Source organism: Microtus pennsylvanicus, chromosome 13, assembly GCF_037038515.1.
Source record: "Microtus pennsylvanicus isolate mMicPen1 chromosome 13, mMicPen1.hap1, whole genome shotgun sequence".
NCBI classification, from domain to species: Eukaryota; Metazoa; Chordata; class Mammalia; order Rodentia; family Cricetidae; genus Microtus; species Microtus pennsylvanicus.
The window spans coordinates 31,674,188-31,692,217 of record NC_134591.1 but is presented as its reverse complement, the minus strand read 5'-3'; the positions used below and the strand labels follow the sequence as shown (position 1 = coordinate 31,692,217).

Sequence of the window (18,030 nt, the reverse complement as noted above, 5' to 3'; positions counted from 1 at the left end):
TGAAACCTGCACCTGTTCCACTGGGTCATTCTAAGAATCATCTGTGGTGGGTGAGAGCATGCGGGTAAGCGTGCGTGTTGTGTGTGTGTCTGTCTGTCTGTGTGTTTGTGTGAAAACAGACAGAACCAGAGGCAATGACTGTCACACGTACAGTTCATCAAACAAGGTCCCTAGTCCGAATGGAAAGAGATCTGCCGAGAGTAATCCCATGTAACACGTGAGAGAAGTGAGACACCCCAGTATCCAGGGAACTGGATGGACACTGTGTAGAAAGGTCTGCGGGTGGCCGGGTGTTTCACAGCAAACCCCCTGGGTCTCCCTCGCCAGCGCCTTTTCTTCGGAAGCCCCGCCTCCCCAGCGGCGCGCGCAGCACCAAGGCCCCGCCCCCGGACCGCTGCATCTCGCGGGATCTCGTGAGTACGGCCGGGTCAGGTGCAGTCATGGAGTCAGAGGAGGCAGATGTGGATGTGGAAGGAGATGTGCAGGCGGCTGCACAGCCGGGGTGAGGCGCTGAGCGGGGTGCTGCGGGCCGGGCGGTGCTAGGCGAGGGCTGGACGATACGATCGCAGGGGCTGCGTCGGGACTCGGGCTGCTCCTGACCGGAAGTCGGCTGGGTCTGCGGATCGGGGCGTGGACCGAGCGTCCCGACCCGACTGTTTTTAGTTGCTTCCCGGAATGCAGTGGCCGTGTTCCAGTTCGGATTCCTTCCTGCATTCGCTTTGTCTCGGGCTCCTCACAGCGACTTGAACACGGGCATCTGGTCCACAGGACCTGACTTCGTAGGCACTTAGTTCTGCGTCAGCAAGCGACCTTGGTCAAGTCGTTTGATTTCTTCTTCGCAGAGAAAGTTGTGAAAACTTGCGGAAAGGCAGTTTTCAAGGGGGTCCAGATTTTATAGTTGGACAGTTCTGGTTTTCCTTCTGCAGTCGCCCTTCCTGTTTACTGTCACTGTGACCCGGGTCAAGGCATTTGAGCCTCTGCTCGCTTGCTTGAAAACTAAAGAATCACGTGTCAATCATACTGTTGGAGCGTCGATGAAGTAATCGAGAAGGATGCTTTAGCATACTTTAGATGCCCGACAGTGTTTTTTACTGTCTTAGAGATAATACAGTGAAGATCCAGTGAGGGATGTTGTTAAACACCAGTGCCTGCAGGACGGGCGGTGTGGTTTTAAACTGAACCTGCTTTGACACCTTACTTTAGGAGTAAGAATTATCCCTCCTTTTAAGTAACGGGAACCAGAATGGGAGCTAAGGTAGAAGCCAGAAGACCTGAGTTGTAAATGCAGCCAATTACATTATTCGTAACTTGTCAGCAACTTCTTTCGAACTCTTTTGAACTATATGCTTTTACTAATATTGCTCTGGTTTTGGTCCATATAGTGGCTGGTATAATCCATCTGACTGGAGACTGCTTGATTGTATAGAGTACCGGCTTTCCCAATGAGTTACCAAAATAAGGAGTATTTACACATGTCCTGTGAACTCTTAAAGCATTTAAGAGTTACGTAAGGGGTAGTTAAGTTCGTATGATTATTTTTCTCTGGAGCTCTTGTGGGGAGCCCGAGATAACAGCAATTCTTCACACTGGGGTAATTATTCAGTTTTAAAGAAGTGCTTGTGAGTTTGTGGTTTTTAACTTTTGTAAGTCAGTGAGCTAAGTGTGCAGGGACAGTTGTTTGGAATTCACGAAGGAATGAATTCGTCTCTGGTTCAACAGCATTACCTAAGAGCGTTGGCTCTATGCCTTTTTTCGTAGATTGATCTTAACTTTTCTGGTTGTGTTTCGTTTGTCTCCCTTTTTCTTTGTTGTACCGTTTTCTTGGCAAGGGTCTATTGGTGGCATTTGTAATGTTAACCTTATGTGTTAGGACTGAAACCCAGGACAAATGGCTGAGGTGCCCATTTAACATAGATCCTCCCAGCATCCCTAAGTCCTTACCTGTTACAGGGTATGGGTATGGCTGGCATACCCTGTGCCATACCCTAAATTTTTCCAGCCCTGGGCCTGGACTTTCCTGACCCCAAATACCCTTCCCTATATAATCCAGCCATTTTGGTCAACTGGCCCTTTTGGTCTAGCCTTTACTCTCTTGGTCAGTCTCTTGGTCAGTGTCTCTTCTCCCTTCTCCCCTTCGTCTCCTCCCATGGCTCTACTTGGGGTCATCTTGACTCTCCTAGATGTCCCTGCCTCTGCCCATACTCTCCCTTTTATCTATAGTAGACTTTCTCCTCCACCATACCTAGGAACAGTTATGTTCTTCCTTTTTTGTTTATTTTTCCTGATTGATCATTCAAGCAGGGTTATGAAGGTTCCTGATGTCAGCCTCTGCTTAAGGAGCGTCATTGATGTTATTACCGGTGGAATGGTGCCCTGTGATGCTGGAGTTAGAAACATCTTGAGTTGAGCATGACCGGTGCCCTTGAGGTGTGCTGTTATAGAGGACAGTAGCGTTTAAGGAGCTCTTGGGGATTAGTTTGAAACATACTGCTTTTAAGCACATACTGAAAGCTAGGCACAAAAATGGAACATTGCATTTTGGTTTCCCTTCAACTGTTATTTCTTCTCACCTTCCTTTTCTGTATGCTTTTAAAGACCTTGTTGGTGAAAGGTATGCTTGCCGCCATACCCAGTGATATCTTCAAGCCTGGCATCTCTACTGACTAAATTTCTGTGAGGTTCTTTTGCTGCCCTGCCATTCTGATGCAGTTCCTTAAGTTCCACCTATATTTGCTTTCCCCAGTCTTTCATTGGCCCACCTCCTTCTGAGCTCCAGGACTCTAGGACTCTAGTTTCTCTCACATGCAGTACCTCAGCGCCTTCCTCTCTTTTTTTTTTTTTTTTTTTTTTGATTTTCGAAACAGGATTTCTCCAAAGCTTTTTGGTTCCTGTCCCGGAACTAGCTCTTGTAGACCAGGCTGGCCTCAAACTCACAGAGATCCGCCTGCGCCTGCCTCCCGAGTGCTGGGATTAAAGGCGTGTGCCACCACCGCCCAGCTGCAGCTTCCTCTTTAAGACCGTCTCTGCTGTCCCTGTTGAATACATGGCAGCAGCATCCAGCCAGTCCAAGAGCACAGACCTGTACTCCCTCCCCTTTCCTTTTGCCGTTTTTCTACTCCCCCATCTGGTCAGGTTTTAAAGGCCCATTGGTATTAAGGATTATCCCAAATGACACTTCTTGTTCATACTGCCTTTTTTTTTTTTTAGATACAAGTTGTTGCTGTGTTTCTCTAGTATTTTTGTAATTCTCTACCACTATTTTTCTTAGTCCCTTTCCATTCTAAAGTTAAGTCTTTTTTACATCCAAATCTGATTTTTACCTTCAGTTTCCAATTGCTTTTAAGGCAAAGTTTTTTTTTGTTTGTTTGTTTTATTGTGTCATTTTGTTTTGTTTGAGCCAGGTTCTCATATAGCTCAGGCTGGCCTTGCTATGTATTAGATTCCTGATCCTCTTGCCTCTACCTTCTAAATTCTGGAATTACAGTTAAGTATCACCATGCCAGGATAGTTTTGTGGTAAAGTACTTATTCCTTAACTGTTACAGATCTCTGGTCCATTACCCACCCAACTGCCTTGTTTACTCATTCCCTCAATTGCTGATTATATTCTGTATGTTGCTCCCTGAGCATATATAGCAATGTGAAAATGAAATCCCTGCTGTCATAAAACTCTTAATTCTTGTTGGGTGGAACAGACAGTAAACCTTATGTGTGTGTTCAGTAAATGGACAGGGTGAAGGAAGATGATTGGATGGCTTGCCAGTTTTATTCTCATGCACTGACCCGGTAAGGGTCTTAAAGTGTGAAACCAATGGGCCCTTAGAACAGAGAGTGGAAACAGTGACAGACAGGGCCAGGCTGAATTGGATCATTTGGACCATGAGAGAGATTGAAGTTTCAGAGGCTCAGAGGAAAGTGAAGCCTGGCAGATGTGAGAGGAAAGGTTATTTTAAGCTGAACCATGTAAAGGAGATTCAGGTAGGCGTTCAGATACATACATCAGCGTGTGAATGAGGCTAATCCTCACTGTAGTATACTATATGAAAAGATTTCTGCATAGGCCCACCTGTTGCACTCTTGGTAGGCCTAGTTGTGCAAAGGGTTTTTTCTACTGACAGTCATAGAAGCCTTTATTAGTCTCTTTGAAATCACAGTTGACATGAGTTTAGAGCTGTTTGGTGTCAGTAGTTGAGAGAAATTGCTTTCAGTTCATAGAGTGTCTTATTACTAGGTTAGATCAGGAAAAAGTCAATAATTTCACTAGGAAACATAAATTTAATGTTTGCCTGTTGTGTGCTTGAAGTTGATTACGTCATACCTTGAGACCCTCCAAACCCGACTGTTCCGTCTTCTTGTAAGTGAAACACATATTGTACTTATTTCAGTGAAAAAGAAAATGACAGAATTAGTAAACTTTGATCTCTCGTGGATACAGAAATCTTCTAAATCAAATTACTTTTAAATTAAGTTGTTGCTAAATTCCTTCAGTACCTCTTATTTTAGTTCTTACGTCTAGTTTTCTTTGTTTTCCATTTTGAGGGTGGTCGGGTTTGTGGCTTTGATAGTTCTAACAGATGTAGCTATAGAGTTGTGTGCATGTGTATACTTGTCTCTTGGCCTCAGCGTGCAGTGGCTTTTGTGCTTGCATTATAGCTTCCCCGCACAGGTTTACAAGGTAGAGCAGGCACTGTTGGAGTGTTCCGTCTTTGGTAAGGAGGGGAAGGTGTTTGCTTAGCATCAACAATGGCCAGCCCTATCCTGTGTGAGTTATAGTTGTAAATGGATATAATATCGCTCTTCTATTAATTTTTATATTTATTACAGAAATGATGAAAACACAGCATCAGTCTTTGAAGATCACTATCTTGATTCAACATGGGGAAGGGAGAATGGCTGTCTTGTAAGTACGCTGTCAGGTGACTTAACACTGCACTTACTGTCCAGAGTGCCCTTTTTCCTTTCCTGAGTGCTAATTCTCCACACTCCCATAGGTAGTAGATGGAAACACTTCCTTTAAAAATAGAGAGGCCTTTTTTTTTTTCAACTAGGGAAAAACCGATCTCTTGAGAAATAAGTTCAGATTGATTTGATTAGGTATAAATCTCTATCACACGCCTCACACTTGTCAGCTTTGACTTCTGCAGGGGAAGGATGGGCATAACCACAGGGTCACGGCTTCATTAGCAGCAACTGTACTCGCCTTGCCAGACAGTAGGGCAGGTTAAAGTGCTTCAAGGTAGATGTGACTTCGCTCTCATGGAATCTAGAGACAAAACAGGATCCTGGCAGTAAATAGGCAGACAAACCCTTGGTCGATTATGAAAGAAATAAGCAGTGTTGACTGAGGTTAGTAGAGTGGGGGAATACTTGAGGAAAAGTCAGTAAAGGACACTGAGAAGGTGACGTTTAAGTTGAAATGTAATGGGGAAAGTGACTGGACAAATGAAGACTTATAAAAACTGACATGCTCGGCAGAAGGAATAGCAAGTGTGGAAGCACTGGCTTATGCTCATGGGTTTCAATTTTGTCTAACTGCGATGTCATTGAAATATTTCTATAACTTTCAGTACACACTAGTGGGTTCATTTTTGTCAAATATGCTTTGGGTGCTGTGGTGAAGAACAGTGGGGGAAGCAAGAGTAGAAACAGAGGAACTGGCTAGGAACCATTCGCAATAATGCAAGCAAGATATTAGTGGCTTGGTCCTGTGTGTTCCAGCAGAGGTGTAATTGAACCAATTTAAATTAGATTTTAAAGGTAGAGCTGTCTAGTAGATTGCATATGGAGATGGAAGAGAAACAAAAGAATCCATAGTGATTCTTAGCTGTTTAAGTGGTTGACGGTGCTCTTGGCAAAGTTGGAAAGACAGGTGGACACAGGTGATACTGGATTCTGTTTTGTATATGTTTCATTTGAAAAGCCAGTTAGACCATCAAAAGGTCTTGTGTGGGATAGTGACTAGAATATTCTGGAGTTTAAAGAGATAGGAGTTGAAATTTTGTAACCTTGAAACTTGAAATGAGTATGATCATTTACTTAGGGTAACGGAATTGAGTTTTGGAAACAGGTTAAGTAGTCCACAAAATGCCTGAAGCCTAGGAGTTCTTTTGTGTATGGCAGCCATTATTACTGCTAGCAGTTAAAGGGGCGTGAGCCTGGGAATCCAGCAGGCTTTCGTGTGAGGTTTCCTCTCTTCCACCCAAAATGCCACTCAAAATGCTGCGGATGCATCTGTGAACTGTTTGTACTGTCTCAGGGTGATTGTGAAAATCAAAGTGTGGCTGTGTGCTCATTAGTGAGTTGTAGCTGTTATTGTTTATATCATGTATTTCACTCAATGAAGTACGATCGCTCTTTAGGTAATGAAATACTCTGTTCTTTCTTTCAATTAGCCTTGGACTCTGGATAGCACCATCAGTGCCGAGAACAGAGCTGTCATCGAGAAGATGCTGTTGGAGGAAGAGTATCCTTCATCCATTATGAGAAGAGTAAAGGTTTCAGGGTTAAAAGCGAATCACTGCAAACATTATAGAAGAGGACATATGTAATTGCTAGATGACTGTTTAGCAATTCGACTGTGTCATTTTATGTCATCTGAGACTGACACAGTGTTCTTGTTAGTCATGTCCACATGTAGAGTGTACATATTGCATAGAAATGATAAAAGATTCAAGTCAGAACTCCAATTCCAAGCTTCCATTTTCAAAGTTATAAAAGCTAAAACTCAGAAATTCTACCTGTACAAGGCATACGTTTAGAACATGTGGAGCTTTTCACATTATACTCTGCAGTTTACAGATGTTATTTGAGGGGAATTTTAAATGAGAAACAAAATAAATTGATTTCTGTCCCACAGCCCCGGTGGGGGTTAGGTCCTTATCTGTGACTCAGCCACTGACTGATTATTCTGATTGGTTTCAGTTTAACTTCGAGACTCGGTTGTTTTTTTTTTTTTTTTTTATGTCAAATGAGAGGATATCAGTAATTTCAGAAAATTTCAGTAAATCAGTAATTTCTGATTTTCTGAATTTAAAGATTACTAACAAATAGTGGCTTTAAAAAAAACCTTTTCCATATGTTTTTTATGGCTGTCTGTCCACTATTATTGTTGTTATTATTATTATCATTATTTATGTGTATTTTTGTTTGCATGTAAGTCTGTGAACCTCTTGTGTTCCTGGTGCCTGTGGAGACCATAAGGTTGTCAGATCTTCTGGAACTGGAGTTACAGACAGTTGAGAGCTGCCGTGGGGGCGCTGGAATCTAACTCAGGACTTCTGGAAGAGCAGTTAGTGCTCTTTAATTGTTGAACCATCCCTCCAGCCCTCTCTGTCCACTATTTAATCCAGAACTTCGGTTATTTTATTCCAAACTGCTCTATTAATTTAAGAATGTTTTCTATATCTTTAGTTGCCATTGGTTAGCCCCTTACACTGTAATTCTTCCCACATATTGCCTAGACTACTTTTTTTAATGAGAGGCACATTTAATATCCAATTTCCTAGTAGCCCCATTTAAAATAAAATAAATGAATTTTTATATTATATACCTTTTTACAACATAAATTCTCAGCTTATATGAAAACATTGTATTTTGTGTGTGATAATATATACATGTGTGCAGAGCTCAGAGGTTGACTTGAAGTGTTTTCTTTATTCCCTCTCCAGATGATTTTTCGAGGCAAAGATTCCTATGACCCAGAAGCTCACTGATTTGACTGGCTAGGTAGTCAAAAGCTCTAAGGATCCACCTGTGTCTGCCCCCTAGTGCTGGGGTTATATGTGCACAAACCACTGCACCTAGCTTTCTACATGGATCCTAATTAGATTCTTATGATTGTATAGCAAGCATTGATTGAACCATGTGTCTAGCCCCAAATGAAAACATCATTAGGGTTTCATACTAAGTCTTTGGAACTCACAGTACATTTTACTTTAGCGTTGCATCTCAGTTAATGCTAGCTGTGTTCCAGATGCTTGATGCTCACATGTGACCAGTGGCCACCATGTTGAACTCTGCAATTCTACATTATTGAACACTCAAGTAGGCACTTGTTCAGTTCCAGATGTAAAAACAAGTAGAGGAAGAGTTAAACATAAGCTCTTAGACACTAAATATATTTGAGAGGATAAGGAGAACCTTTATTATGTAGACATGTGGTTGATAAAGTTCAGACTTAGGGAACAGTTTTGTGGCAGGCTAGTCCCAGCAGTGCTGAGGGGTGCTTCTTCATATTAGTGTGGAGAAGAATCCTGAATTCTTGGCTGTGACTTTTAAAACTATGAAAACAGTGGTTCCCATATTACCCTACAAAAAATTTCATCTATTTTACTGTTCATATTTTAGAAAAGAAGAAGATTGAGCTACTTTGTCTCAGGCATTTATGGTAGAGAAGGAAGGGAAACCAGCATTTCTGTGGTGCAGGGCAGGTGTTGTGTGTGTGTGTTATGTGATCATTCGTTCCTACAGGCAACATGTGAAGAGTGGACTTACAGCCCTGGGCAAGCTTCAAGAGGAATAGGTTTTCATTGCATTTAAATGTCTTCACCAGTCAGCCTACTTGATAGTACATAAGAATTATATGACTTTAATATTGCTTAATTTTCCTTAGTGTCTACATAGGTATTATTTGTCTAATAAATCACTTCCAGGTAAATTCTGGATTAATCAAAAGGAAGATGATAAAAAGCACACCAACAGGTAAAATCAGTTATATTACTATTAAAAGTTTTGAGTTACAAATTTAGGAACTTCTTCACAAGCTTCCTGTTTTCTCTTTTCATGTGCAGTCTGCAGAAAACAGCAAAAATCATGTATGTACCTATTCTTATTTTAAAAACTTTTTTTAAAAAATAGAAATCCTTTTTACTTTTAAAATTATGTGTGCTCACTTGTGTTTCTGTGTGTGTGTGTGTGTAGTGTGTTTCTCTGTGTGTGCGTGTCGTGTGTTTCTGTGTGTGTGTGTGTATGTGTGTGTGAGTGCGTGAGTGCAGGTTCCCCCCAGAGACTAACGGTGTCAGGTCCATTGGAGCTGAAGTAACAGGAAGTTGTTGCAGCCTGATAAGTGTGCTGGCAATTGAATACTGTAATTACTGAGCCATCTTTCCAGCCCCCATTAGACCTTTTCAAATCATTTGAAAATTATAAGAAAATTCTTTTTGGAGACAGGGTTTCTCTGTAGCTTTGGAGCCTGTCCTGGAACTAGCTCTTGTAGACCAGGCTGGCCTTGAACTCAGAGATCCGCCTGCCTCTGCCACCCAAGTACTGGGATTAAAGGCATGTGCCCCCACCTCCCAGCTGAGAAAATTCTTAACAATTAGATATAGTCAGTAGAAAAGCTCTCTCGTTTCAAAGGACAGTATATTATTTTGAAAGAAGGTTTTGGCATAGATGTTAGAATACATACTTTTATGCTGTCATTTATTTGCCAGATTTTTTTAAATATGTCTTTCTGTCGGCAGTTTATCACAAAGTGAAGATATATTATGGATTGATTTGATTTCTTTTCGTTTGATAGTTTAAAAATCATTATGTACAATTTCATTTGGATCTGTGGCTTCTAAAATTTACCTACCAAAATTGGGCTGGCATACAGGTGCATGCCTGTAATCCCAGTAGTTGGAAGGCAGAATCAGGATTTCCACAAGTTCAAGACCAGCTTGTTCTATATAGTGAGTTCTAGGCCAGCCAGGAGTACACAGCAGCACCCTGTCTCAAAAAAATTCTAGAAAAGTTAAAGGTTTTACAAATATGCATTCTTTTTAATTGGAAAAGAATGGTCATTCTTTAGCATTTATAAACTCGGGTTTGAGCATGAACAGACTTTGGCTTTTGTATTTTGCTGTACAAAGTGAAGTCAGTGGGAAGACTGGATGCTTGATGAAATTGAAGAGTTTCCTTAGTCTACTTTATTTCTTGTGATACAGAATTTAATTCTTAGGCTTTGGGAATATATTAATGGCTGCTCTTTGTTTTCAGTCTGAGGCCGTCTCCTTGTACCAGAGAGACTTCTTTTGCTGTCTTTAGTGTTGTCCTCACTCAGACCCAAGATTATATTGTTTGGGGCTGTGTGGGTGTTTGTTTGTTTGTTTGTTTCCCATCACTCTCTTTCATTCTGGTAGAACTAAGGAACAGGTAAACCTTATTGCCCAGGTACCAGCTGCAGCAGCTGCTCCTTCCCCTCCCCCCTTTTCAGTAGACTAGAAGTCTTTGTTTTAGCCTGGTGACTGTCTATAACAGTGGTTCTCAACCGGCTGCAGCCCATTGGAGGTTTCAGCAACCCTTTCATAGGGGTCACCTACCACTATCAGGAAACACACACATACTGTTAGGATTCATAACAGTAGCAGAATTACAGTTTTGAAGTAGCAGTGAAAATAATTTTATGGTTGGGGGTTACCACATCATGAGGAACTGCATTAAAGGGTCACAGCATTAAGAAAGTTGAGAACTACTGGTCTATAACCTTTAGCTGCATAAATATGGAATGTTTCATTTGAGATTTTTTTTTTTTACCTTCAGGGTACATTCTCCTACAAAACCAGCCAGTTATTCAGTAAAGTGGACAATAGAAGAAAAAGAACTATTTGAACAAGGACTGGTAAGTAGAGAAATTTTTAACTTACAGTAAAATTATTCTAGAAGCAAAAATCCCCACAACTTTTAATAGGACATAAGCTTAATTCTTTATTTTTATTCAACTATCTAGCATTGTGCATAATCCACATTTTTCAGTACATATATTTGAAAACCAAAAATACCTTTTGTATGACTGTTTCACTGAAATCTCTTAGAAGTTATGAAGTATTAAATATATGTATGTGATTCAAATACTAAAAATATAACATAGAGAAATGTTTAATAAAATGACCATTAATTTTTAAACAATCAAAAGTAGGTTGTCTATTTTCTAGGGTACATGTAACTTAGGATTATACTGAATTTGATTTTGAGAATGTATATACATTTTATAGGTAGTGTATAATATTTATAGAACATTTGAATAAAATTGAATTATTAACATTTACAAATCATGAGAAGTAAAATATGTTTGTATTTTTCTAGTCAGTAGCATGAGAGCTATGTATTAGAGTGTTGTAGTATAAATACATAAACTATCTAGAGGTTTTTTCCTTCTTTTTTCTATACTGATGATAGTTATGTTTGCTTTTTTCCTGTTGTATGAGAATTAAATTAACAAAATTAATTTTTGTTTTAATGATTTAAGAGTAACACCTAGCTAGTATTAACTAACTGTAGAAACAGTTCTTTTTTCAACCTAAAGTTAATGGGTGGTGTGTTGTTGATCTACTGTAGGAATATCATTGTGAAGATTTACATACTAAATAAGGTTTAGACTTGGTGTATAAATATCTATCATATATCTAGAATTGTATATTTTCTCTTTTGGACATGAAATCTCCATGGGAACGCCCAGGGTGTGGTGTTGTAAGAGACCACTTGTTTGCTCCCAGCTGCTCAGCCCTGAAATAATCACTCAGAAACTATATCAATTAAATCACTGCTTTGCCTGTTAGCTCTAGTTTCTTATTGGCTATATCTTACATCTTAATTTAACCCATCTCTATTAATCTTTGTATTGCCAAGTGGCTATGGCTTACTGGCAAGGTTCTGGCTCATCTATTTCTAGCAGTGGCTACATGGCATCTCTCTGACTCCGCCTTCTTTCTCCCAGCATTCAATTTAGTTCCCCCCCCCCACTAGCTCTACTCTTTTGCCCTATCACAAGCCAAGACAGTTTCTTTATTAACCAATGGTATTCAGAGCGTACAGAGGGGAATCCCACATCAGTGTGGCACAGCCTTTGGCCCCAGAAGGGAGCATTGGTGTGGGTCCACTTCATCTGTCATTGAACCATGAAAGTCATTGTTTGTGTACCCTCATTTCACTGTATACCCAGTGTACAGTGTTTGCTCCAGGATACTTAGAAGGTATTGTAGAGTCTGAGTTTAAAGTGCAATTGATGTGAAATGTGTCCAGTTGATTCTCTAAGAAAAAGTTAAATGTCTCCTACCTCCCTTCTGGGCTATTGTAAGTCATTTTGTTCAGTTTTCAGAATTCTAGAGTCAAAGAAATATGGGCTTTGATTTTTAAGGGCATAGTCAAATAGATTGGGTTTCATTTTGTGGTAACTGTTTGAAATATTACTAAATAAGGTACTCCAAAGCAAATTGTTTCCATTTTGATAACAGGCTAAATTTGGCCGAAGGTGGACCAAAATCGCGACACTAGTTCAGAGTCGCACAGTTTTACAAGTGAAGACTTACGCCAGACAGTACTTTAAAAATCAGGTAAGCGGAGTGCAGATATCCTGAATGAGAATAACATTTTGGATAGAGTTAGTAAGCACAAATACTCAATACAGACAGTAAGGAGAGTCTGGATGGTTTTGTTTTTGTTTTTTGGGGGGTGTTTGTTTTTTGTTTTCGTTTTTCAGACAGGATCTTACTATATAGCCCCAGCTGGCCTAGAACAGTATGACAGTCATCTTGAATGCCAAGGTTGTAGGCATGCATCATCAGCTCCAGCTGAGTAGTTTTATTGTTAGGACTTTCTTAGCTAATGTAGTTTATACTTATGTAAGTGTTTTGGCTCTTGAGAAAATTGCTTATTTTATGTGTGCTGTGGCAAGAGTGTGGAGGTCAGAGGACATTGTGGGAATAAGTTCTTCCTTCATGTGGGCACTGGAGATTGAACTCACGGTGTTGAGCTTGGCTTACCCACCAAGTCCACTTTGGAGCAGCCATGTGCTATCTGCAGCTGACGAGAGGTGACTCAGAGTGCAGCTCTGCACACTAGTAGCTGATGGTGCTTGGTGCAGGGCTCCAGCCCTCTTCGTTGTTCTGAGGCTGCTGTCGAATGGATGCAGACCTTAAGCAGGAGAGCAGCTGTTCATGCAGTCTTCAAAGCAAACAGGGTTCCTGAGAGGAAATGTGAAGCAGCCCAGCATTTCCTCTGGGAAATGCACATTATTTTATAAACATTTGTGCTGTAGAAGAAACTTGTGGAAATTTTTGGAGTTTAGGGGATATAAATGCTACCTAACATGGTTATGAAATCTGTCTAAAAACAGAAGAGTTTTTATTATCAAGAACTGTCTAAAAATCTAATAAGCTTTTTCAGAAAGAAGTAGTCATGATCTAGTTCGTAATTTTTCATATAATTTGTTCTGTATTTAGTTGTGTATATATTTTTTTAAATTAGGATATTTTATTTTTATTTTATATGTATAGTGTTTTGCCTTCATGTGTGTGTGTGTGTGTGTGTGTGTGTGTGTGTGTGTGCACCACAAAGCCCAGAAGAGTTAGGGCATTGGATCCTCTAACTGGAGTTACAGGAGTTACAGATGGCTGTGAGCCTCCATTTCCATGTGAGTTCTGGAAACCGGTCCTGGGTCCTCTAGAAAAGCAGCCCGTATTCTTTAACTGCTGAGCCAGCTCTCAGTAGAATTTCTACCTGTGCTTATTTGAGATCTAGGAGCATAATAATATTTAGAAGTGCCTTAAGTGAGATTTTTTTTCTAATGTAAATACTAGGTGTGCTTATTCAGTATAGCAAAAAAAAAAAAAATGGATTCAGTCTTGTTGTCTACCACCAGATGACTGGATAGTGAAACTTTGGGGTGTGTGTGTGTGTGTGTGTGTGTGTGTGTGTGTGTGTGAGAGAGAGAGAGAGAGAGAGAGAGAGAGAGAGAGAGAGAGAGAGAGAGAATGAGAATACTATCCAGGTTTAAAGAAAAGTGAAATTACAAAATTCATAGGAAGATGATAGACTTAGAATGTATGTATAATATTAAGCAAAACCACGCTATCTGAGAAAGACAAAAAACGTGTTCTCTCTCATGTGTAAGATTTTGTCAGATATATATATATATACAAATGTATGCATGGATGAAGTCTAATATGTTGAAAAGAACACAGGAAAGGCCAGCCATTAGGGATGCGATCAGACTGAGTGCAGGTGATGGACATGAGGTATGAAAGAGGATATAAAGTTAAGTGCCAGTCCCTGCCAGGCAGTGGTGGCATACACTTTCAATCCCAACACTCAGGAGGCAAAGGCAGGCAGATCTTTTGAGTTCTGAGTTTGAGGCCAGCCTGGATTGAGTGCCTGGACATCAGGGCTTTACAGAGAATCCTTGTCTTAAAACATCAAAACAAATCAACAAAAAACTAATTGCTTTTCGTGTTCTTATGGGTGCATAAAAATGCATTCATTAGTGAAAGTGTAAGGTCCTTCGTGAAGCTCCACAGCTTCAGAATGGCTCTTCTCACTAGATAGTGGTATAAGATTTTTAAAAGCAAGTGAAAATATGATGGCTGTTAGCATACACTTAATTGAAAAAATATGTTACCTAATTTTTTTGTGTAAGGTGATTAAACTTCAAGTCTTAATATTATGTGGATGCTATTTTGATTCTTAATCAGGTAAAGTGGGGTGTGGATAAAGAACCACCAGCTCGGAAGAGCAGCAGTGATCTTCAGGTGAAATCTAAAGACGAGAGGACGAAAGTGTGGGCAGCATCGTGTTTGAGGGGGCGTGCTGATCCTAACCTGAATGCTGTAAAAATTGAAAAGTTATCTGATGATGAAGACGTAGACATCACAGACGAACTGGATGAGCTGACTTCTCAGACACCAGAAAAGAATTCTGGCAGCCATCTTACTTTAGACATTCCTAATAGTAAAATCTGTGAAGCCAACCATGGAGAATTCATATGCTCGGAAGGCCCCTTAGCTAAATCTTCCCGGGAGTATCTTCAGAACGAGAAACCAAGTGAAGCAGAAGCATGTTCAAGCTCAGAAATTGCATCGTGGGCTATAAGACAGACCAGTAATGGTGAAAACTCAGTTGAATTAAGTGAGAAGAACAATAGACTGGCTCAAGGCTACAATGTGCAAGATGGGGAAGAAGTAACTGGTGAAACCAAGCGCTCACCCTCTCCAGAGTCCTGTGAGAGTCGGCAGGTGGAGGACAGCCATGAGGGAGAAGAGCTTAAGCCACCAGAGCAAGAAGTGGAAATCGATAGAAATGCCATTCAAGAAGAAGAAAAGCAAGCAATTCCTGAGTTTTTTGAGGGACGCCAAACTAAAACACCAGAACGCTATTTGAAAATTAGAAACTACATTTTGGATCAGTGGTAAGAATTACATTGTACATGTTCTAAAAACTTGTTATGTTGAAGTATATTAAACCAAAAGACCTCAGTCCTTATTAACCTAAATACGCTGAAAGTACCTAGACTTGTTCATGGTAGCTTCTCAAGCCTCCTTTAGGCACCCAGAGTTGATATTAATGTTTTAGAGCGCTTCCCAGTTCTTTTGGTGGGGAATCTGTGTTGTCCTTCTGTTTTTCTCCTAATTTTCTCTTCTATTAAGGGCTATCCTGTCCTGTTGCAATGGCTTTCTGCTAGAACCTAGAAATGCTACTGAAGATTAACATTGACCTTATTAAATAGCTCTCCTTTCACTCACATAATGTTAATTTACATGGCTTTTAAAGAGAGCTATATTATAAACAAAGTGCTTTTGCACTGATGAACATGCTAAAGAACCATCTTCTGGCTAAGGATGTCATGAGAGTAAGGAGTCCTTAAGAGAAACACTTGACATTTACGTAGTGTTTTGTGGTTTACAGAAAGCTGCAATGTATCTTCTCATGTGAGTCTTCACAACAGGCCTGTGACATAGGCAGTGGGATCTTCTCTGTTTGAAACAGATTAGCACAGTTCTCAGAGGTTTAGGGTACCTGCCTTTGATCTTTCAGCCAGCCACTGACCCAGGAAAGGTATCAGTCCAGCTCACTCGTTCTGTTACTTTGTTACTCCGCATTGCCTAGCTGACTGTTTTTAAATGCTAATTCAATTACATCTCTATTCATACTTGGTTTGGGTTTTGGAAATTAAAGGATGGATTGCCAAAATTGAAGGCCCTCAAAATAGTTTCTACCTCAGAAATGTCATGACTTGTACATACTTAATGTTATTTTAAACAAATTTTATTTGTCACATTGAATTTTGGACGTTAAGTTAGCAGAGTAAGTTACATAGGTAGCGTAGATTATATGACAGTAGTTTCCTATTAGTACACGAAGCCTATTTGAATCACTGTTTAAATGATCTTATAGAAAAGTGTAAAAGCAAAAGAAATATTTTTAAAGAGAAAAGCCTAAAGTAGAAAACAGAACACAGGTAATACTTAAACAAGGGAAAGGGAAAGTCTGAAAATCAAGAGACCTACTCATCCTTTCTTTTCCATGAGAGCAGATGCGATTGGTTTTCTTTAGGGTAGGTTTTTATTAAGGTGTTACCAGCTTTGTATTTCAGTTGTCTTCAGTTTGCTTGGCAAAGGTGAAAGAATGAGGATCACAGATGATGAGAACATGTTCCCAGGTCGCACTAGGGCTTGATCCAGTGTTTAAAAGCCTAACTCCAGCCGAATCTTCCTTTCCTTCAGAGCGTACAGTGCTGCCCTTTGACTCCTTAGGTCTGCTCAGGGAAGGGGAGGTTTCTGGCCGTGCTCTCCCTGTTCTCACAGCCTGTATTTATTTTCGTCTTGCACATACTGCCCCTGAAAAGGCCACAGTTTTGTCAGTTGGCTTCTACCCTGATCCCTCAGGAATACAGCAGCGTGAAGATAGTTCTGTCTGTTTTATTCATTGAGTCCCCAGTGCTTAAGGCAGTGCTTAGAATATCTTAGGTATTTCAGGTGTTACGGGAAGAAGATTGAATGACTTTGGTGAACAGAAACATTTACTGTCTAAGCCATGGGCAAGGCTGTTGAGTTTCTTGCAGAGCCTTTTGGTTAGAGAAGACAAGTGTAGACTAAGCCAGTTTTCAGGCTCCTGTCATTTTTGATTAGCTGCATTCTTCCCTATTTTCATGTCATATTCATATAGTTTGCTTTTCTTTCATTGAACACTGGAATTTCAGCTATTCTGTAGACGTTACAATATTCTCTGTCACAATTATTTTCATATTCTATGTACTTCACAGATATGTAGACTTAAATTTTGTCTGTTTGGGAGTCCTTCCCTACTCACTCTTGCTAACGTAGTCTGCCTGCTTGTTGCCCTGTATCCAGCCACCCACTTAGGCTTCTTTTTCTTTGTAGCACTGTTACCTAGTAATGTAGTATATATTATTCGTTTATGTATTGATAGTCATTATTGAAATTTAAGATCTTTGAAAGTAGGAACTTTGTATTATTCACCTCAAACCCTTGTTCTTAGAGAGGTGTCTGGGACATGGGATATAAGTACTTATAGAATGAAATGTGACCGAGTAGTATCTGTGCTGTCACTTAGCACCTGGGTCACTGTCTGCATCTTGATCTTATCACTTCCTCAAGTAAGTAGGTTTTGTGGTTATTCTGGCCAGCTTGTTTGCTCCCTTCTAAGATGGGACTGGTAAAACCTTTCTTTTAGAATTATGAAGGTTGAGCATGTGTACCTAACAATGCAGCATTTGGCATAATCAGTAATTGATTTCTACTATTGTAAAGTTGTCTGTTCCTGTTAAATTTTATATTATGCTTTCTAACATAGTATATTAAGCAAATATTTGATTATTATATGAATCTTTAATTTCATTAGGAGTTTTTAATCCCTTTGGAAATCCCTAGAGTACTTACATCTGTTTTCCTTTGAGACTACGTGCTTACAATTAAAAGTGAATATACAATATTTAAATATTGAAAGCTTTTTGAGAGAGTTAGTAATTAACAGCATTGGCAAAGCTGGGAAAGCCTTGGAACGGAAAGTAAAACTCAGTGTTAGAACAGTTGCCTAGCAGCATGAGACTATTACCATAAAACAGGAAGATGAGGAGGACTGTCTCAGTACTAAATCTTAATTCCCAAAGTGCTCTTTTATTCACAGATGTAGATATGAATTTGGTTCTGTACAAAATAAGCTGCTAATTTCAAGGTTGGGGGGATACCTGGGATCTATGGGACTTAGTACTGGGGGAAGAATATTTGTAACACAGTCACACTTACAGGTACTTGTAAGT

At 40.0% G+C, this 18,030-nt stretch overlaps 1 protein-coding gene across 4 annotated transcripts in view; it reads left to right on the top strand.

Moving 5' to 3' along the window:
* The first annotated feature begins 409 nt into the window (after nt 1–409).
* Mysm1 (Myb like, SWIRM and MPN domains 1) overlaps nt 410–18,030 on the top strand; it is a 37,790-nt gene continuing 20,169 nt past the window's right edge. For 2 of the 4 annotated variants that reach the window (XM_075946932.1, XM_075946935.1), the window contains exons 1-8: nt 412–502; nt 4,824–4,899; nt 6,392–6,462; nt 8,622–8,699; nt 8,789–8,812; nt 10,521–10,599; nt 12,212–12,310; nt 14,447–15,159. In XM_075946932.1, the coding sequence (XP_075803047.1) occupies nt 441–502; nt 4,824–4,899; nt 6,392–6,462; nt 8,622–8,699; nt 8,789–8,812; nt 10,521–10,599; nt 12,212–12,310; nt 14,447–15,159 (1,202 nt within the window). In that variant the 5' untranslated portion in view covers nt 412–440. Of the gene's footprint in view, nt 503–4,823; nt 4,900–6,391; nt 6,463–8,621; nt 8,700–8,788; nt 8,813–10,520; nt 10,600–12,211; nt 12,311–14,446; nt 15,160–18,030 lie in introns of all 4 variants that reach the window. The other 2 variants (XM_075946933.1, XM_075946934.1) reach the window with 2 other exon arrangements.